Source organism: Bison bison, unplaced genomic scaffold, assembly GCF_000754665.1.
Source record: "Bison bison bison isolate TAMUID 2011002044 unplaced genomic scaffold, Bison_UMD1.0 scf7180017864451, whole genome shotgun sequence".
NCBI lineage: Eukaryota > Metazoa > Chordata > Mammalia > Artiodactyla > Bovidae > Bison > Bison bison.
The window spans coordinates 7,693,260-7,716,680 of NW_011495013.1; the positions used below are offsets into that span (position 1 = coordinate 7,693,260).

The following is a 23,421-nucleotide window of genomic DNA, read 5'->3' on the forward strand; positions in this document are numbered from 1 at the left end:
ATTTGGTCTCTGGTTCCTCTGCCTTTTCTAAAACCAGCTTGAACATCAGGAAGTTCACGGTTCCCATATTGCTGAAGCCTGGCTTGGAGAATTTTGAGCATTACTTTACTAGCGTGTGAGATGAGTGCAATTGTGCAGTAGTTTGAGCATTCTTTGGCATTGCCTTTCTTTGGGATTGGAATTGCATTAGATAGAGTTTGCCAAATAAGTATTTGGAGTCTAACACATTCAGACGTCTTTATGCCTTTTTACTGGTTTTCTTTAAAAACAAAAATTTGGCTTTCTATTGCCAATATACTTACTGCTCCTTATTGCTGCTGTTGTTAACATTAAAAAGTGCAATGGCTCCAGGCAGGTATTGCTCCCTGGGAAATGAAAAAGTACAGTAAAGTCTTAGTAGTTACCATAGATACAATGTCCATGGCAAGCAAACAGTCTTAAAGAACAAATGCTTTCCAGTTTCTACCCATTACTAACCAGTGCCTAGGCAATTTTTGAAAATAGAGAGCTTCCATGAAGTGTGAGTTGCTGAATGTTAGTGCCGTGAATCAAAGCGATCGGTAAATGTCTATTCATCAGTGCTTACAATGGATCACATTAGCATTCTTACAACCTGAGTAAGCCAAGTTGGATGCTACTAACTCTCAGCAAGAAATCTAAGTCTTAGACTGTCATGGAAGACAAGAGAAATGAAAACAATAGGAAAGGTGAAGGTGGTCAGTGGGGAAAGAAAGAGGAGAGGGGGAAAAGAGAGGGATAAAGCCAAAGAAAACGTGAATAATCATGATAGAATGGGAACCCCTCATCCACACCAATACTACACTTCTTTTACACTCTCAGAGTCAACAGTTTGAGGTGGATTTGTTAGCTTTTCTCTTCTCGATACTCACCCTAGTGCTTGCCTTCCCTGAAAGTAGGGTTGAAGGGGACAGAGCATTTTAGAGAATGACAGCTAATCCCTCTCACATACAATTGCTTGGAAGAAGTATCAAAGAGGAGGAAATCAGAGAGGACTCAGGCATGAGATTTCCTAAGGGATAGACACAGGTCTCAGGGAAACTGACTGGAAAGTGTGTTTATGACTTGGAGCCCCGTAAACATGAATCATCATCAAGCAATGGCAGTTTCCCAAGAGAAGAAAAAAGTAAGGAACAGAATGTACTTCAGAGTAGCTGGGCAGCAGGAAGGTTTGCCAAGCTTATCAAGGTTACCAAGCCCACCAAGTGGAAGAATAGTGCCTTTCTTTCATCTAAATAATAGTTTAAAAACAAGTGTGGAGGGACCGATCGCATTGCTCACCTCTGTGATGGTTGTCCGCTTCCGTGTGTATTACTTCTAAAGGAATCCCTTGCGTGGGGGTTCTCAGTCTCTGATTCTTCAAACATAGAGGCACTGTCGTCATCATCACCAGAAAAGGAGCTACGGTCCAAAAGGTGGCAAAGATGAATTGGATCAACGTTTTGAACCATTATAGGGGAACAACACTTCTCACTGGGGGATCTCTTCTCCTTCTCTCTCAAACAAACACATACAACAATGTGTAATAAGACTGAAATGCAAACTGTGCAGAAGTAGCAATTTACTCTCAAGAAGAACAGAATTAGAGTATATGCACAATCCAGCACAATGCGTGTAATTAAGAAATTACTCTCTAGGACGCTCATATTTGTATTGTTTGATGAATTGATGATGATAATGTTAGTATTTGTCAGAAAGTATGATATCTATGTGTGCATGTATGCTCAGTCGCTCAGTTGTGTCTGACTCTTTGCTATGCCATGGACTGTAGCCCACCAGGCTCCTCTGTCCATGGGGATTTTCCAGGCAAGATACTGGAGTGGGCAGCCTATCCCTTCTCCAGGGGATCTTCTCGACCCAGGAACCTACCAGGGTCTCCTGAATTGCAGGCGGATTCTTTACCAGCTAAGCTACCAGGGAAGCCCCCTTTATATCTGTGTGTTTAGTCGCTCAGTAGTGTCCAAATCTTTGGGACCCCATGGATTGTAGTGTGCCAGGCTCCTCTGTCCATGAGGATTCTCCAGGCAAGAACACTGGAACGGATTGCCATGCCCTCCTCCAGGGGATCTTCCCAACCCAGGATCGAACCCAGGTCTCCCACATTGCAGGCGGATTCTTTACACTCTGAGCCACCAGGGTAGCCCTTGATACCTATACTTCAGGTCAAATAATACAGGTTTTTTAATTAACTTGTAATAACATTTCAATTCACCAAAAATAAATTCAACTTATTTATACATGTTTGCTTCATTTATAGGGTGACCACTTTAAATCACACTCTTAAAACACATTAGCATTTCACACTATTCTTTTTCCCCACATTTCTCCATGGCACTGTTGTCCCTTTAGATGTGAAATGTTTCATGAGGAAAGGTCCTGCCAGTGACAAAGGAAATATTTGGCAAAGGTGCTTCTAAAGAATGCCCACAATAATATCTATGTTCATTTGTTAGACAAGTGACGCTACAGCTGAAACTCCAGTACTTTGGCCACCTCGTGCAAAGAGTTGACTCACTGGAAAAGACTCTGATGCTGGGAGGGTTTGGGGGCAGGAGGAGAAGGGGACGACAGAGGATGAGATGGCTGGATGGCATCACTGATTCAATGGACGTGAGTCTGAGTGAACTTCGGGAGTTGGTAATAGACAGGGAGGCCTGGCGTGCTGCGATTCATGGGGTCGCAAAGAGTCGGACACGACTGAGTGACTGAACTGAACTGAAGCTGTCACAAAGTAGAAGCAAATTCACTAAATTAAATAAATTATGAAGTTCAAGGTTTGAAATTAAAACTTAAACTGCAGTTAAGCCCATTCAAATTTAAGAATGGTGGCTGGCATTAAAAATACATAGAAGAAAGTGTGCATTTACCTGCATGCTCCATTTTCCATCCTTGTTATTTCCTTTTCAACATCTGGTCCAACCACATTGGGAATATTTACAAAAGAGCGCCATGTATTGATAATCACTTTCTTCATGGTTAGTTTAATATCTGGGAGGAAAAAGTTTTGTTAGCAGGAAGACTTTTTATATACTTACAGATATAATCCGAAGTTTCACTCTATCATTCTTCTGAGGCTGTATTAACAACCTTATTTCTAGTTATAGGTAGAAATTATTTTTAATATAGTAATGGTCTAATACTTAAATTACCACTAGATAGGTTTTTGTGTATTTATTTAAAATTCAAGAATGTATCAGAAGTGTAGAACTTTTTAAAATTTGGATTTGCCCTAACTTTAAAATATTTAGACAATGTAAGTGTAGAACAAAACTATAGGGACTTCACATACACATCCAACAATGAAGTATGAATAAGAAGCTGTAAAATAAAATACCAAAATGGATGTAATCAGATGTGAATTTCTACAGGCATTCAGAAAAAAACAGTGAGTCTCAAGTGGGATTCAAACTTTGGAGTGAATAAAGATGAGACTGATCCACATTTTAGCAAGTTTACTGTGTTATTCTGGTATACATACCACTCAGCTTCCATACAACCAGTTAAGGCATCAGCAAAACACCAAGAACAAAGCAACCCAACCTTGTGGTGGCTGGAGCCCAGCTTTATACAAAGTGAATGGCCAGCAGGCAAATCAGCTTTTGCCTTCTTTCCTGATGTTCTGCCAGCACCCAGAGGTGCATGCATGCTCAGCTGCTTCAGTCACGACCGACTCTTTTTGACCTTATGGACTGTAGCCTGCCAGGCTCTTCTGTCCATGGGATTCTCTAGGCAAGAATACTGGAGAGGGTTGCCATGCCCTCCTCCAGGGAATCTTTCCAACTCAAGGATCAAACCAGCTCCTTTTATGTCTCATACATTGGTAGGTGGGTTCTTTAACCACTAGCTCCATGATGACACCCCTGCAATCATGACTGATCCAAGTTCCTTACTGGGTCTCCAGGGTGCTGCAGTGACATGGCTGGAAACAAGTTCCTGCTGGGCCCGGACAGTGTGCCTGTGTGCCCATGGACATGAAGTCCCATGTTGAAGCTCTGCTGTCCCAAGGGCCCAGCTGTGTCCAGGATCCTCCCCTTACCCTTGCTGCTTGGTATTCACAGAGCTACCCTGTCAGGATTTCATCCCTAAGGATGTTTCCTTTAAAGTTGCATAGAGTCAACATCTGATACCCAGAAAAATGAGCCTAGATGGGCAGTAGGTATCCATACCAGCTCCTCCCCCAGACCAAGACTCCCCACTAATAAAGTGCTGCTGCTGCTTCTAAGTCACTTCAGTCGTGTCCGACTCTGTGCGACCCCATAGACGGCAGCCCACCAGGCTCCCCCGTCCCTGGGATTCTCCAGGCAAGAACACTGGAGTGGGTTGCCATTTCCTTCTCCAATGCATGAAAGTGAAAGTGAAGTCGCTCAGTCATGTCTGACCCTCAGCAACCTCATGGACTGCAGCCTTCCAGGCTCCTCCATCCATGGGATTTTCCAGGCAAGAGGACTGGAGTGGAGTAAAACAGGCCACTGGCCTTAGGTAATTAAGATGCATAGCAAAGGAATAATTTCAGTAAGCCCAGACTCTTGACACTTCCCATACATAGAAAAGCACTAAAATCATTAACTTAGGAAGTCTGATTTTTGTGATTCAGTTCAGTTCAGTCGCTCAGTCGTGTCCGACTCTTTGCGACCCCATGAATCGCAGCACGCCAGGCCTCCCTGTCCATCACCAACTCCCAGAGTTCACTCAGACTCATGTCCATCGAGTCAGTGATGCCATCCAGCCATCTCATCCTCTGTCGTCCCCTTCTCCTCCTGCCCCCAATCCCTCCCAGCATCAGAGTCTTTTCCAACGAGTCAACTCTTCGCATAAGGTGGCCAAAGTACTGGAGTTTCAGCTTTAGCATCATTCCTTCCAAATTTTTGTGATTAGCAGTAATCTTCTGATGGTCGACAACAAGATTTTCTTTCCTTTTTTTTTTTTTTCCCCCAGCAAAAACTCGTATATATATCCTCGTTCCCTCCCTACCTCTTTGGATCAGTCCCTCATAGCCATCTGCAAGGTTGCCTCTCAGACTATAGCTGTCAGTAATGTCCCCAAATAAAATACAATTCTCAGCTTTTAAGCTCTATGTTTCTTCCAGTCAACAAAATAAAAACACAGTATCTATTCATGGGCTCTAAGAACATCAGTTCTTGTACTGAATACCACTTGCTGTGGTCCTGCTGATGAAGACCCAAAGAAGGCCAACGTGAGAGGATGACTGGGATGCGAGACAACTTCAACAGATCCCAAACCTCCATCTATGCTCCGTGGCTGATCATCCTGCCATCCCTCTCCTCCCACAACACCACCCCCCACTTCCCTGCACTCCCAGGTTTTTATTATATAGATCGGGAATTTTTCCTTTGTTATTTTTCTACCACTGATCTCTGGGTTTTATTGGGAAACTTGCCTTTGTTATGAATAAAATAGAAAAGCAAAAATTAAAAAAAAGACACCATTTCATGTGAGAAACTGTATAAAATACCCTTCATTCTTTAAAATGTTACATCTTCTAGTGAGGATGGCAATAAATAATGTTCTTTATTTCACCCTACTATTCATACAACTAATGAAAATAACTAGTGATCAGTAGTCAAAAAATAGTAAACAGGATTTTTGTGATGCTTGTTAATAAAAGTGTGCATATTTATTTAAATATGAAGCAATTTTTAAAGAAACAGCCACTGAGAACTATCTCATCGACTCCTTTTCAATATTAACATGGATATTCTGGTTATATTTATAGCATGCTGGCTTCCTATTGTCGTCAATTTCCACTCTTTCTGAGAGATCCTGTACCTTAGGATTAACAAAAGGAGAATATATGATTATTTCATTCATCTCAACATAGGAAAAACTATGTGTGAGTAAAAAAGATTAAATAAGGACAAATAATATTATCCAATATGTCAGAATGAACCAAACCAGGACTTTGCTTGCACCTGAAGAACAAAGAATCACTTCCCTTCTCCCATAATTTCTTGTTGGCCTAAGTGTTGTATATAGGAAAAAACCTTTTTTATATCACACAATCACTTTTTAATACATCTTCACTCTAGGAAAAAATAAAAATATATAAATAGAAAAATAAAATACACAAAATTCCACTCTAGACCTTATAATTATTTATCAACACATTTTCTCCACTGTTTCTATGGTTTCCTTTTTCACATTTAAATTTTAACCTATCAAATTTATTTTGGTGTAAGGTGTGAGGTAGGGATTTAACTTTACATTTTCTAAATGGCTAGTTAATAGTCTAGCACTAAATCAATAATCAATAGTCCATCTTTCCCCTACTAGCTTGAAATGTCATTGTTCAAAATTTGTTTTGTCAACCATAAAGATTTTGGTGGAGTTTGCATTAAAATTATAGAAAAATTTATAAAATTATTTTTCTTTATGTTTTTGAAAAAGTTTCTAAGTACAGATTCTATATTTTTATTAATTTCTAGATATTTTGCATTTTTGTCTCTATCAAGATAGTCAAGACATTTTCCCCTTGCTTTTCCCTTTTTCCCATTGTTTTTGCTGTATCATTAAAAATATTTATTTACTTATTTATTTTAAACCAGCAAACCTAACTGACCTTTATAGTTAAAGTTAAATAATTAAAAATATTTCTAATAGTTTTTATGCTAAACAATTTCTGCTTTCAGTAATGAAATCATAGAACTTACACAAACTTACACTTTGTCTTTTTCATGAGGTATTTAGCTTTTTTATGTCTAGTTACCTTGACTAAAAATTCCAGAACATACAAGTAACAGTCTTGATATTCTGATATTAAAACTATTTTAAGAGACACCTAGTATGGTTCCTGGCTTTATGAGAATGTTTTATAGGTTCACTCTTAAGCATATTACTGACTGTTAGCTTAAGAGAAATGTTTGATACACGATAGCAAAATCTCCATTTATTCATATTTTATTAATTTTTAATAATTAGAAATTGGAATGAATGTTGATTTTTATTAAGGCTCCCTTGCTTTTATAGAAAAAAATCATATTTTTCCTGTCAATTTTCCCTATTAATATACTGAACTATATTAATAAATTATTTGAATAGTTATGGAATAAAATCTCCTTGACTATGGTAAGTTATTCTTTTCATATGTATTGAATTTTAGCTGCTAATATTTAATTTTGAAATTTTACATTAAAGATTTTTACATATTAAAGGCAAAATTTGTAGTTTGAGAAAGGGTTTTTAATGTTAGCAACAGTTGATTTTTTCCATATGCTTTTCAACTTTTTTGGTATCATAGGATAATTAGTAAGACATCTGAACAAAAAACAAAAAATTCTTTTAGAGAATTCATTCCTTTGTTGGTTTTCAAACATGAATCTTTGCATCAAAATGAAACAACTGTTTTTACAAAGTTTCCACTTTCATTTTTAAATGAATAACAAAATTTTCTCACTTAAGCAAGGCAATAAAAAAACTTCACGAAGAAACCAACACAACATTGTAGAACAATTATCCTTCAATTAAAATAAAAAACTAAAACGAAAACTTCACTTAGATAAAGCAAAGTAAATGATTGAGAAACCTGATGAACAATTCAGGCAAAATTAACTTGGAATATAAATTGTGAATGACCAGGAAGCAGTCTGACTTGGGTTCAAAATCTACTTCTACCATTTATTAGTTGAATGAACTCAAGTGAGATTTTTAACCTTATTCAGCCTTGGTTTTACATCTGCAAAATCAGAATAGTATCTTTTTTATATCAAATATCAGAAAGATATGCTGTGTACTCACACACATGAACATAATTAACTATGAAGCAGTGGTTCTCTAAATTTAGGATGAATGATACCTGTAAACTTTGTGTAAAATACAGATTCCCCAGTCCTGCTCTCAGAGTATAAATGTCATGGGGCACAGGAATCTACAATTCTATCAAGCACCTTAAGTAATTCTATTTCAAGCCATTCCTAAATTACATTTAAAGAAACATTACTCTATGTTATTTACCCTACTGCTGCTGCTGCTGCTAAGTCACTTCAGTCGTGTCCGACTCTGTGCAACCCCATAGATGGCAGCCTACCAGGCTCCCCCGTCCCTGGGATTCTCCAGTCAAGAACACTGGAGTGGGTTGCCATTTCCTTCTCCAGTGCATGAAAGGGAAAAGTGAAAGTGAAGTCGCTTAGTCGTGTCCGACTCTTAGCGACCCCATGGACTGCAGCCCACCAGGCTCCTCCATCCATGGGATTTTCCAGGCAAGAGTACTGGAGTGGGGTGCCATTGCCTTCTCTGATTTACCCTACACTAACCCAAATATATTTGAATTTCTGAATACAGCGGTGGGAGAGATAAAATAATGGTCAAGAAAGACTTCAAGGCTGATGTTATTACCTCCCTGACAGTTCAGATCTGCAAATCTGAAACATTTAGGATCAATTCTCAAAGACAAAACTCACAAACAACTAATATAAGAAAAAGTCAACTTCATAACTTAAATGAAAAATATAAATTTAAATTTGAAAAACAATGAAACTCTCTATAGTAACAGAAAAAAGTAAGAAAACAATCTGATCATTTCAACAGATACAGAAAAATCATTTGACAAAATTTAATAGCTATTCACAATAAAAACTTTTAGTAAACCAGGAAAAAAAGGACATTTCTTCAACCTGATTTAAAAAAAAGTACAAAAAACCCTATAACTGGCATCATACCTAATGATGAAAACACTGAAGATATTCTCCCTAAAGCCAAGAATAAGGCAAAGATATTCTAGTGGTATCCAAATTGTACTGGAGGTCCTAGCTCTTGCAGTAAGACAGAAAAAGAGAAGAAGAAGGAGAAGAAAGGGGGAAAAAAAGCAAGGTTCTATATTGGAAAGGTTTTATATTAGATAAAAATGAAACTATATTTTCAGAAATGATAGATGATAGATATCCTTATTTTCAGACATGAAATTGTAGTATCTGTAAACAACACTAAAGAATCTATAGAAAAATATTAAAACAAATAAGTGAACTTAGCGAGGTCACAGGACAAAAAGTCAATGTAAAAAAATTAATTTTATTTCTGTATATTAGCAATGAATAACAGGAAAATGAAACATACATTCCAGGAAATGAATGTAAATGTTCAATTCAAAACATAAATACTATGTACAAACTTCTCTGTCAGCTGCTTTGAGAAAGAAGCCCAGATATGAATACAACCCTGAAGAGCTCACAACTAATAATGATAAAAAAGATAAGAGCACCACACTGAACAAAATGTTTCAGACTCATAAAATAAACTGCTGCTGCTGCTAAGTCGCTTCAGTCGTGTCCAACTCTGTGGGACCCCATAGACGGCACCCCACCAAGGCTCCGCCGTCCCTGGGATTCTCCAGGCAAGACTCTTTCAATTTCTAAGGTTATTTTCTCTTTGTTTCAAAGTTAGTGGCCATTTTAATAGTGTTATACCATGAGAAAAAAACTGATAGCTGGAAATGGGGAAATTTGAGCACAGAGACACTGACAGAAGGAAGACTGTGGAGATACACAAAAAAAATACCATGGGAAGATATATCCACATGTTTGGATGGCGTTACTGATTCAATGGACCTGAGTTTGAGCAAACTCCAGGAGATGGTAAAGGACAGGGGCATGCTGATGAACGTGATTTAAAAAAAAAAATACAAAAACCCTATTACTGACATCATACCTAATGATAAAAACACTGAAGATATTCCTCCTAAAGCCAAGAACAAGGATCCAAATTGTACTGGAGGTCCTAGCTCTTACAGTAAGACAGAAAATGAGAAGAAGGAGAAGAAAGGGACCTTCTTTGGGTCCCATGGGGTCACAAAGAGTCAGACACCACTGAGCGACTGAACAACAGCAATCCACGAGCCAAGGAATAGCTGCAGTAACAGAAGCTAGAAGAGAGGTATGGAACAGACTCTTCCCTTGTGCCTTCAGAGGGAGCATGGCCCAACTAATACGTTGATGTGGCACTTCTGGCTTCTAGAACTGAGACAATGATCTCTGTATTTTTAAGCCACTGTGTTTAGGTAAGTTGATTATAGCAGTCCTAGGAAACTAGTACATGGTGAAAGGGGATTCAGGGAGTAGTCAGGCCAGGGGTGCAGTGGGAGCCAAGAGAGGATGTACTAAATCCTCTGCAGGGAGCCTGAGATAAAACTTCCTAAAAAGACAAGGCTAATCCTTGTACAAAAAGCAGGCACCCACCAAGCCTATTACAACATGGAACAAGATTGTAGGTAGGAGCAGCAAGTACAGAAAAGCAAGCATGTGAGACAGCAGAATGCCTTCAGGGAGGCACAGAAGATCAAATCATGCAGATACAGTTGTGTGAGTAAATGACAAGAAAAAAAGGGAAGAGGGAGGCAGGGGTTAATTCATTACCTGCACTGAATGCTGTGTTAACAAGGATGAGGAGTCACTGGAGGATGCTAATGGGGCCATGGTCAGCTTTCCAACTGGGTGAGGCGACAGGAAGAAACTGGGGTAGAAATCTATGGAAGGATTACAGTTATCACTGGGTCCCAGCACCAGTGCGCAGGGTGCTATGATGTCTCACCACACCTAGTCGTTCAGGAAGAAAAGAGCCCAAAAGGTATCTGCAATGATCTGAGACTGGTGTCAGCAACTGAGATAAGGAGACTGTGAGAGATAAAACATCACAGAGCTTCAGCTGAAGGAGGGAGGGGGATGATAGGAACGGAGGATTTGTTAGGAAATTAAAGGTTAAAGGGACAAATGTCTCAGTAAGGCTGAACAACAGGTTTAGAGAGTAAGAGCAGGAAGCAGAGGGGCCTGTGGTCAGGAAATAAGAAGTTGCACTGAAATTTACAACTGTGGAGGTGAAGCAGCTATGAGTTAAAGTTTCAGGTGACCACAGTGGAAAGGTGGAAGAAAAGGGAAGGAAAGACCTTGTGAAGCTAGGAACTCAGATGTCTCGAATGCATATTTCATAGGTGTGGAAGTTGCCTGGAATGACAGGGAGACACAACAGGAGAGGGACATCTGAACGGTAAGTGCCAAATTATTTGATGAAACTGGAGCAGCAACAGGGGGTCAGAAGATGCTCAAGATATGTTCCAATGGGAAAAGAGTAGAAAAAGAAAAGGGTGTCGTGAAGGATTTAGAATAGGCAGTTGAAAGGTAAGAAAATGTCAGCCTCTTTCTAAGAGGATTAGGAGCATCTAGCCTGTGCATCATCAGAATCTGACCAAATTCTAATCATTTTTTTAGACATGAAATGAAGCATTTCTGACTGCATTGGGGAGAACGTCTCTGTGAAATACTCATGACTCCTTGCCATCGGGTGTGACAAAGGTAGGCAGGACAAGAACAGGCAAGTGAGAAAGAACTATATGTTGTCCATTCTCTGCATCAGTCTACCTCTCCCAGCCTCTGTGTGTACTTGGGGACCACAGAGACAAAAAGACAAAGGTGAGAAGGATTTATTAAACACCTGCTACAGGTCAGGCGTTACACCAGTTTAGCTTATTTAATCCACATAAGAATCTGAGGCACAGCTTTATCTTCTCCATTTCACAGGGGAGGATATGAAGCTCAGAGAGGTTAAAGTTTTGTTCACGTGACTTTTATTGCAGTGCCGGTATGCACACACAAGCTGTAAAGCTCAAGCTCTTTCTGGCACAGCTCAGGAAAGGCATGATATGGGAACTTAGTCACCAATGGCCCCAAGTGACACCTGTCTGTCCCTGCTTTATGCCTATCAGTGTTGTCTTCTCCAGGGAAGTGTACCTTTTGGATTCAGTTATTTACAAGGCAGTGAGATAGACTCAAAACACATGTCTTAAAACACTGACTTCAGCAAAATGGCAGCCTTGGGGGTTCTAACTTCCAAAGACGTCCTTTAGGAGCCAAGCTACCACCAAAAAATATACTTCAAAAAACAAAACAAAAACAAAAAACAGTTGATTTGGTAAATAAATATAACTTTAAACTAAGTTCCTAGCCGCCACCTCTTATCAGATAGCATCAACCCCATAGACAGCAGCCCACCAGGTTCCGCCATCCCTGGGATTCTCCAGGCAAGAACACTGGAGTGGGTTGCCATTTCCTTCTCCAATGCATGAAAGTGAAAAGTGAAAGTTAAGTCACTCAGTCGTGTCCGACTCTTAGCGACCCCATGGACTACAGCCTACCAGGCTCCTCCGTCCATGGGATTTTCCAGGCAAGAGTACTGGAGTAGGGTGCCATTGCCTTCTCCGCCCTAAACCCTTACTGTGTAGAAATTCTAAATCCACTTAGGAAAAATACCAGACAGGATATTCTATAATTTCACTAGACTGAACTCTTTAAGAGAAGGGCTTGCTTTTGTTTTATGTTTCATTCATATATATCCTTAGCATTAAGAATAGCACTTCAAACTCTGCAAGTACCCAGTGATGTTTGTGGAAAGAATGAATGAGCAAATAGATCAATGCAGGTCAGAGGAAGCAGGGGTGAAAGCAATGAAGAAATAAATCCAAATCTCCTTGTTTGCTCCTGTTCCAACCTCTTTACTAAAGTCTCATTCCCCACCTCCTCTGTTTATCACTTTCTCCCAACTCTGGTGTAGCGCATCAGGACTGTAAGGACAACTGAATCTGAAGATCCTGTAGCCACTAGCAACGTGGCATGGATGTGGATCTCCTTTTTTCATCAATGAGTAATAGGCTTCCCAGGTGCCAGTGATAGTGAAGAACACGCCTGCCAATATAGGAGACATAAGAGACTCGGCTTCCATCCCTGGGTCTGAAAGATCCCCTGGAGGAGGGCATGGCAACCCACTCCAGTATTCTTCCCTGGAGAATCCCATGGACAGAGGAGCCTGGGCTACAGTCCACAGGGTCACGAAGAGTCAGACATGACTGAAGTGACTTAGCATGCACGCGAGAAGCTCTAGACCTCCAAAACACCAGTGCTCTGTCTGCTCCAGTAATTTTTTCCACTGTGTCTTTCCATTTATACTAGTAATGTCACATATTACGTAGAAATCTGTAGCATGCACAGTCCTGCATTCAACATCCTGTACTGTTGAGAAACAAAGGGACTCATACTTTCACCCATCTTCTTGCATAAAATTCTACCTTCACTTCTATGCAGATATCTTCAAATTTCACATAAATAGCCCTGACCATCTTTCTTGGCTTCAAACTGCATTTCATTCATTAATTCATTTCAAATATTTTGAATACCTCCTATTAGCCCATCTCTTCTCATTTGTTTTCTGCAGCAGCCACTTCAGAGCCCTGCGTCCAATGTGTTCAAAAGTGGACTTTCACTTCTTTCCCTGTCAAACCAGCTCTTCTTCCTGACTTGCCTGTTTCTGGTCATAGAATCACTGTTCTTTCATGCACTTAATTCTCTGAGAACTTGGAGTTCATTGTCTTTGACTCTTTCCTTCCCCACCAAGTCACCCTATCAAGTCTTATATATCCTATTTTACAACCCCCACTTTTTCATTCTAATTATCACTAGGGGTTTGTCAGGTGCTTGTTGCCACTTACTTTGACTAAGTCTTTTAGCTGATTTATTTATCCCCAGCCTCACCCTCCCCCCAGTTCATTCTTCAAAGTACTCCCAAATTAATCTTCTTAAGGAGCATATACATAGCATATTCTTGTTCTAGAATCTTCAAGACTTCACCATTGTCTACTGAATTATTACCCTTTCTTCTGCAACAAAGTCCCAATTTCCCTCCCTCCCTCTCAATTTCTTTCTCCCTTTTTATTACTTCAAAAAAGACAGGATGAAATACTATATAGTTATTAAAAAGAACAAAATACTTCTAGATGAACAGGTATTGTAAGTTCTTAAAGATATAGTATATTACCATATGTCAGAAAAGATATGTATATACACATACATATATATATTCATGTGTGTATATGCATGTGTGTGGAGAAAGAGAAAAGAAGATGCAACAAGAAAGTGGTAACAGTTATTACCTGCCTCTGAAAAAATAAAACCATGGATGAAAATGAGCAATAAGCATAGAAAGGGGACTATTGCATTTTCTGAATATTGTACAATGTACATTAATAAATTTGAGGATATGCATAGTGACCCTCAATTCAAAATGCAAAACAATGTAAAATTATGTTACCCATAGTTCCACCACCAGGAATGAACAAAGTTAACTTTTATCTTTTGTCAAACTTGCCTCCCACATTTGATGACATTTGAAAATAAAATTTTATACCTGGGTGGGAAGGAGTTTCAAGAGGGAGTCACATATACTTATGCTTATATGTTATATACTTATAACTTTTATGTTATACATATAACAATGCTTCACATTGTTGTATGGCAGAAACCAACACAACATTGTAAAGCAATTATCTTCCAATTAAAAATAAAATTAAACTTTATATCCAAACTTTAGGTCCTTTTACCAAGCTGTCACTACGAAGTTCCAACCTTGTCTTCCCTCTACCCTCTACCCAGAAGCAACCACCATGGGTGTGTATCTTTCCAGCTCATTCCATCATTTTCAGTTCAGTTCAGTTCAGTCACTCAGTCGTGTCCAACTCTTTGCGACCCCATGAATAGCAGCACACCAGGCCTCCCTGTCCATCACCAACTCCTGGAGTTCATTCAAACTCATGTCCATCGAGTCGGTGATGCCATCCAGCCATCTCATCCTCTGTCGTCCCCTTTTCCTCCTGCCCCCTATCCCTCCCAGCATCAGAGTCTTTTCCAATGAGTCAACTCTTCTCATGAGGTGGCCAAAGTACTGGAGTTTCAGCTTTGGCATCAGTCCTTCCAATGAACACCCAGGACTGATCTCCTTCAGAATGGACTGGTTGGATCTCCTTGCAGTCCAAGGGACTCCCAAGAGTCTTCTCCAACACCACAGTTCAAAAGCATCAATTCTTCATTTTACATAGATATATAAGCATCCATAACCAAAGCATAGTTTGAGACACGTTAAGTGTATAATTCTGACTTCCTATTTCATTTTATAATATTGTTTGTTAATACTGTAACCTGTATAGATTATATTTTGTTCCTTTTTTCTGTTTGTACCTCTTCTTTATATTAATGAAAAATTGGTTCTTTCCAGTTTTTTGCTATTATGAGCAATGCTACTATAAAAATCCTTTGCATGTTTCCTTAGACGCCTGTGCAAAAGTAGTCCTTATGTCTATGTCCAGAAGTGGAATGGCTGGTTCTACTTTCAGCTTACGAGATCAGCCAAATTGCTTCTCAAGGTTGTGTATCATTTTACATTCTGTGACTCCTATACAGATATATCATTTCCTCCACAACAGACCAACCTTCATATTGTCAGATTTTAGGGTGTTTTTTCTGAATCTGATGAGACAAATTTGTTTGCACTATGGTTTTTGATTTGCCTTTACTGAAGAAGTTGGACAAACTCTCATGAGTCTATTAACCATTTGGATTTATTAGAAGTTTATATTCTTAGTAACATTTTTTCAGTTGGGTTCTTTCATTCATTCAAAACATATTTAATGCCTGCTAGTTGTTAGGCATTATTATTACCCTCCAAGTAAATATGTACCCCTGGTCCTCTGTTAACTTCACTTTAATTTTACCTTTCTGAACTAAGCATAATAGTATAAAGCATAAAAATCCAAAATTAGTGCTCTACTAATGACATTCATTAAAAAGTAGAGACATTACTTTGCCTACAAAGCTCTGTCTAGTCAAACCTATGGTTTTTCCAGTAGTCATGTGCGGATGTGAGAGTTGGACTGCGAAGAAAGATGAGCGCTGAAGAATTGATGCTTTTGAACTGTGGTGTTGGAGAGGACTCTTGAGAGTCCCTTGGACTACAAGGAGATCCAACCAGTCCATCCTAAAGGAAATCAGTCCTGAATATTCGTTGGAAGGACTGATGCTGAAGTTGAAACTCCAATACTTTGGCCGCCTGATGCAAAGAACTGACTCCTTGGAAAAGACCCTGATGCTGGGAAAGACTGAAGACAGGAAGAGAAGGGGATGACAGAGGATGAGATGGATGGCATCATAGGCTCGATGGACATGAGTCTGAGCAAGGTCCAGGAGTTGGTGATGGACAAGGAAGACTGGCATGCTGCATTCCGTGGGGTCACAAAGAGTCGGACATAACTGAGTGACTGAAATGAACTGAACTGAATGCCATTCATGAGGCTTCCCTGGTAGCTCAGCTGTAAAGAATTCACCTGCAATACAGGAGATCCTGATTTGATTCCTAGACCAGGAAGATCCCCTAGAGAAGGGATAGGCTACCCACTCCAGTATTCATGGGCTTCCCTGGTGGCTCAGATGGTAAAGAATCCACCTGCAGTGCAAGAGACCTGGGTTTGATCCCTGGGTTGGGAAGATCCCCTAGAGGAGGGCATGGCAACCCACTCCAGTATTCTTGCCTGGAGAATCCCCATGGACAGGGCTGGTGGGCTACAGTCCAGAGGATCTCAAAGAGTCAGACACAACTGAGCAACTAAGCACAGCACAGCACAGCAATGCTATTCATGTACTCTACTAACATGTGAATCCCTTAAATTATTTACCAAGAAATATTTGTTTATCAGTGTTTGGCTTACTAAGCAATCTAAATCCTTTAATCTCATTTAATTATCATCACAACTATGTTTTGACCGTATTATGCCACCCAAGCAGTGAACTACTTCTGGATAAAATTAAAAACTGAACTGAGCAATCCAGTTTCTAAGTTTGGCAGAGCATGCAGACTTTAAAGCATCATCTTTAAACAAAGACAGTTGCATATTATGCAGCTCAGAGCACCCACACTGTAATTATTTGTTGTTCATTCGCTCAGTCGTGTCTGACTCTTTGAGATTTCATGAACTGCAGCATGTCAGACTTCCCTGTCCTTCACCATCTCCTGGAGTTTGTTCAAACTCATGTCCATTGAGTGGGTAATTCTATCCAACCATCTCATCTTTTGTCACCTCCTTCTCCTCCTGCCTTCAGTCTTTCCCAGCATCAGGGTCTTTTCCAATGAGTAAGCTCCTCGCATCAGGTAAACAAAGTAGGTTACCTTTCAGTTCAGTTCAATTCAGTCGCTCAGTCATGTCTGACTCTTTGTGACCCCATGGACACCAGGCACACCAGGCCTCCCTGTCCATCACCAACTCCCGATTTAGCATTAGCCAAAGACCATTCAACTTGTATGAGGATTCCTATATGTTGGTGCTTTCTGGAGTAGAATTCTTTGTGAATGTCCCAAAAAAAACTGAGAAAAATGATGTATTTGGTATTCATCTATTATTTGTATGTATGAAGACAAAGAAGGCAGAGCACTGAGGAACTAATACCTTCAAACTGTGGTGCTGGACAAGCCTCCTGAGAGTCCCTTGGATAGCAAGGAGCTCAAACCCGTCAATCTTAAAAGAAATCAACCGTGAATATTTGTTTGAAGAGCTGATGCTGAAGCTCCAATATTTTGGTCATCTGATGCAAACAGCCGACTCACTGGAAAAGTCCCTGATGCTGGGAAAGATTGAGGGCAAAAGGAAAAGAGGGCATCAGGGTGAGATGGCTGGATGGCGTTTCTGAAGCAATGGACATGAACCTGGGCAAACTTTGGGAGATGGTGAGGGACAGGGAGGCCTGGCACGCTGCAGTCCATGGGGTCATAAAGAGTTGGACACGACTGGGAGACTGAACAACAACAACAACATTATTTGTTATATTGACACTAAGTAGGTACCTTTTTAAAGAGAAATGCTTTCTTCTCCATTAGTGCAAAGATATTCTAAAGAATGTACTCTAATCTGCCAATGCAACCAGTAAAACTCAAGCCTCAAAAAAAAGTACAGAACAACATGCAGTAAACTATAAACAATAGTTACCTCTGGAGACTAGATCTTTGCATTATTTGAACTTTATACAATATGCATGTATTAACTTTATAATAAAAGGATAAATTTCAGTATCTTTTCTCAAAAGAATATTACTAAACAACTTGTAGAAATGTTCATGATATAGTGTTAAACAGAAAAAGCAGATAGCTAAACACTATTTATGTTACACTATTTATGTTATCATCCTGTCTTATTAGAAATGTTGCATATGTGCATGGAAAGGATAAATACTTTAATATTAAACATTTTAAGTTTTTAGTGGTAGGATCATCAGTATATGGCTTTTTCTTTGTATTCTGTAATTTTCCCTAATTTATTTTCTTAATGAGAATAAAAAGGCAGTATTTATAAATTTTGTTTAGTAGCAAAAATAATTTATGTCAGCAGTTTTGCTTTAAAATAATGTTTTCCAGCCCTTGCCCAATCTCAGTATCCTACTGCAGAGCCTAGGTTCTTTCTTAATATTTAACAATGCTCCCAGAGTTGTGTAACCATCCAGAACAGGTTTTGCCAGCTCCGCAATAGAGAAGCAGCCAGTGCCTGAAAACAACCATCTACTGCTTGGCAAAGCTTAGGTTCTAGCCCCAGCTCTACACCAAATTGCCAGTGAGAACTTGGCAGAGATCTTTCTGAGTTTCGTTTCCCCTTCCATAGAGTGGAGATGCTAAAACCTGTCCTGACTTCTATAGTGATTCTCTATGGGGAGTTAATGAAAAATACACACAAAGTAATATTGAAGGCTGTGAAGATTTACACAAATTCAAGTTGACGATCAGAGAAGGCAATGGCAACCCACACCAGTACTCTTGCCTGGAGAATCCCATGGACGGAGGGGCCTGGTGGGCTGCAGTTCATGGGGTCACGAAGAGTCAGACACAACTGAGCGACTTCACTTTCACTTTTCACTTTCATGCATTGGAAAAGGAAATGGCAACCCACTCCAGTGTTCTTGCCTGGAGAATCCCAGGGATGGGGGAGCCTGATGGGCTGCCATCTATGGGGTCACACAGGGTCGGACACAACTGAAGCGACTTAGTAGCAGCCAAGTTGATGATGTAATTATATAACTACCAAGCTCAGAAAGAGACAACCATCAACTTTCTAAGGGAGACAAAGAGAGCTAACATGCTTAAAGTAATCTTTCTTTAAGCCTTCCCTCCTTGAACTGTCACTTTGAGAACTCAATTTTGTCAGAGCAACTATTTAATAATTATCTTTAGAGGGTCATAAGCTAACTGTAATTGCCATGAAGACCAAAACAGAACTGAACAAAACTGTTGCTATGTGTGCCCGTAGCAAACAAACACAAGGAACGATTGTTAAAACGACTGTTATCAACTTACAGAGAAAATACAACACTTCCTCAGGAAGCAACAATTTCACTAAGGAGGTCGTTATTATCCTAGTCATTATCATCACCTTTACAATTCACAGAAAATTCGCAAAGGGGCCATCATAAAGTAAAATCTCAATTAATCAAAAGGCAGTTAATAAACCATCGAATAACCAAATATATTCTCCAGACTCATTTTTTTAGCCAAACATTTTACAATAAAACAGTGATATAAATGCCAGAAAAATAAAGGTCCTAAGAGCAAAACTACTACTTTGTGAATGAAGCTACTCCATTCCCAATGACCAGAACTAGGAATATTTTTTAAATAAACTTAAAGTATGGATTATAACAATCAAGTCATATATATTAAAACCCTAGAGCACCACAAGACCCTACATCATCAAAGAAAATTTTCTCTAGAATCGATGTGTTATACTGATCAAGGGTAAGAATGAAGACTTTCTGCAATGGTTGGAAGCCTTAATGCGTTATCCTCCCCCTTTTACCCACTCAACCAGAAAGTATTCTGAATTCTAAAAATTGACCATAAAAATTAATAAATTATGATTACCTGCAGGTTTCCTTGACCTTTATGTTAGGGTACCTCACTCAAATATTTGTTTCTCAGGAAATGCAATCTGATGAGAATGGAATTTCTCAGAAAATGGATGCTGATGAGAAGCCTTTGGGGAAAGTCTGAATTAGAGTTTCATCTTCCATAAAATCTGTTGTGACTTCACCATCTATTACATGTATTGACTATATTTTAAACCATTATGTTAGCCATAAGCATTTATTTCCTTGTACATACATCTACGTTTGCATATGACTATTCCACTTTACCAATTCTTCTCTAAGCTTCTTAAAAGCAGAGAACTTTCTCTGCTCTTTACATCCTTGGGACAAAGCAAATACAAAATTTGATGGAAACAATAATGAGTAAACATACAAAGAGGCAAATAAGTATTTCTAACCCAGCACTTGAGGTCCCCTGGATTCTAATTACACAGGAATTTTGTCAGTCACAATGTCTATTTGAAATTTAGGATAATTTTTTCCCTGCTTTTCTTACAAATCTATGTCTTATACCCAACAGAACACATTAAAACTACTGATATTTTTACTTTAAACAATGTGAAGATAGCATAATCTAATCTTTACTTAATATTTTTGTTTCTCAACCCTTGTTGAGCATGTGCTATATGCCATATAGCTTGCTGCAGTGTGAAGGCAAGGAAGAAAAGAGGAAGGATGGAAGGCAGGCTTCCAGCCCTAAAGAAGTTAATAAGAGAGCCCTGTAAGTAACAAATATCCAACATGACAATTTTGTGTGTATAAAGGCCAACTCTGTGGAGTCAGGAGATTCATGAAAGCTCTCCAAAGCAGGGAATATGTGACTGGGTTTTGAAGGATGAGTAGGAGTTTACTAAGGTAGTGGTGGAAATGAGTACTCCTGGCAGAAGAAACACCATCTGAAGAAGGTAAGGAATGAAGAAAAGAGCAAATATTTCTAATGACTAGAATTAGGATGCCTGGGTGCTTGTGGCTTCCCCTCAGCACTCATGTAATGTGGAACACTTTTCGTGAGTGCCCTGACCCATTATTGTATTATGATCCAGTTATCAGTGTCTGTCCCAACAGACTTGAGATCAGGTACCAGTGAGCTCTGATTTTTATGTTTCCAGCAACTTACATAATGCCTGGCTCATAAAACCTTCCAAAAAAGCTTTGCTTTACTTTTGATATTTAGTTTATTGCACAAACACTACTCTCAAAACTTAAACATCTATACTCTATCATCATTGTAATGATCACATTTAAATACTATTTTTTAACAGCACAATGTGTACATTTCTTAATCCCAATTTCCTTTAGAACAATTTTATCAATTCCCAAGAATGTGCTTTGAAAAGAGATTTCATTAGATTTATGGATTTATTTTGAGAGAATCAACACACCTAATACGTTAAAATTTTTAATTACCTGACAAGGGACATCTCTTCATTTATTGATAGCTTTTAAAGTCTACTATATATGTTTTAAGTCTTTATAATTTTCATTAAACAAGCTATGCATATTTCTAGTTAAATATATTCTATGTATTTAAATTTGTATTTGTAAATAAGATTTTTTTAACATATTGTCTCACCAGTTACTACTGATTTATAGGAGAGGCGTCTATATATGTATTTTGTAGCCTATCATCTTACTGAACTTTAGCTTTAATAGTTTTAAATTGATCCATTTACATTTTCTAGGTAGACGATACCATAAGTAATGATAATTTTATCTCTTCAAAATGTATATCTTGTTTATTTTTCTCATTTCATTATGTTGAGTAGAAGTTATAGAACACGCTAAATAATAGATACTATATCCTGCTTCTGTTTCAGTCCCTAGAATTTCTCCTATTTTTCTCACTGGTTCCAGATAAATTTTCTTTATTGTGTTAAGGAAGTTTTCTTATATAAGTAATTTCCTCTTCTTTCAAGAATATACATTAAACTTCACCAGTTACCTTTCATCAGCTAAAGCTAAGTTTATTTGTAACTGGGAACATTTGTAACATTTGAGAACTATTACATGTAATTATAAGTACTTGCTTCACACTCTAGAGTATCTATATTACCATAATTCAAAATCTTGGCATAATGGTTGTCTGCTGATGGGAAGGTACACGCTATTTTTCCTTTGAGGGAATGTAGGAAGGTGCCAGCTGTTTGATTACTGCCATAGCCAAAACTTAAAATATGACAGTCTAAATTCCCATGCACTCTTACATCAGGTGACGGGCTCTGGCACTATGTGGATTTATCCCGCTGAACTACTGATGGGGACACAGTAGGAAACAAAGCAAAGTTTCTATCTAAGACAATCACTGGCACATAATAGGTACCAAGTAAGTCTTTACTGAATAATACATAAAAATATCTAGGGTACAGTAGCTTTTTTGGAGGTAGTTTTGGATCCCTTTTTAAAATCATGTCCATAAGTTTTAGTCAATTTAAGTTTTACTTTTCAATTTAAATTTAGGCATTTGTTTATGTAGAAAATAATCTATTTTATCCAGACTTTTAAGTTTTTAGCACTATTAATTTCATAGCTTAAAAAATTACCTCCATGAAAAAGAGAAAGATCTATAATAGTGTCTTGCTATTATTGTCAAAGAGTTATTTGATATTTCTCCCCCTTCCCACCCTTTTTTTTTTTTTTTCATTTCTAAGGGGTAGGGTCCTTAATTTAAACTTATTAATTTTTAACTTTATTTGACTGTGACCAGAGAATGTATACTTTTTTGCCTAATTGAGATTATTTTTGTGATCAATATGTACCAATATTCTAAGAGTAGAGGAAAGAGGGTGTATTTTCTATGCAGCGGTCCCCAACCTTTTGGGCACCAGGGACCAATTTCGTGGAAGACAATTTTCCCAAGGACCAGGGTCGAGGGGGATGGTTTGGTAATGATTCAAGGGCGTTACATTTACTGTACACTTTATTTCTATTGTTACTACATCTGCTTCACCCCAGGTCATCAAGCATTAGATCCTAGAGGCTGGGGACCCCTGCACTATGGGATATAAAGTATAATCAATAATTATTAGGTCTTTTATTTACAGTTAACACCATGATGCTTAACCACCACCATTCTCTTTTATCCACCTGCTTCATTTAACAAAACTGTAAGTAACATTTATAGAAAGGACAGTAAGTGAAAGAATGAATATAGTGGAACAAATTGACTGAGGGATATATAAACAGAAAAGGTCAAGGAGTGAAAAGCTAGTTATAAGATATGTCTTTAACAGTAGGAACATTTTAAAAGCTCAGTTTGATAAAGTCTAACTTTCTGATACAGAATGAAAGCACAAATATTTAAAATCCTGTAATCTTGGCAGTATGTATGTATGTACGTATGTATACATTATGTATGTATGTATATATATACATAATATATATATTATGTATGGATGTATGGATGGATGGATGGATGTGAGAGTTGGACTGTGAAGAAAGCTGAGCGCCGAAGAATTGATGCTTTTGAACTGTGGTGTTGGAGAAGACTCTTGAGAGTCCCTTGGACTGCAAGGAAATCCAACCAGTCCATTCTGAAGGAGATCAGCCCTGGAATTTCTTTGGAAGGAATGATGCTAAAGCGGAAACTCCAGTACTTCGGCCACCTCATGCAAAGAGTTGACTCATTGGAAAAGACTCTGATGCTGGGAGGGATTGGGAGCAGGAGGAGAAGGGGACGACAGAG

At 38.7% G+C, this 23,421-nt stretch overlaps 1 protein-coding gene across 1 annotated transcript in view; it reads right to left on the minus strand.

Moving 5' to 3' along the window:
• The window catches only part of CNGA1 (cyclic nucleotide gated channel alpha 1), a 38,022-nt gene that overhangs the window by 12,859 nt on the left and 1,742 nt on the right, over positions 1-23,421 (minus strand). Inside the window, exons 2-4 of the mRNA XM_010858885.1 lie at positions 2,886-3,006; positions 1,300-1,419; positions 303-365 (exon numbers count right to left, since the gene is read on the minus strand). Coding sequence (XP_010857187.1) covers positions 303-365; positions 1,300-1,419; positions 2,886-2,992 — 290 coding nt within the window. The 5' untranslated portion in view covers positions 2,993-3,006. The remainder of the gene's footprint in view (positions 1-302; positions 366-1,299; positions 1,420-2,885; positions 3,007-23,421) is intronic.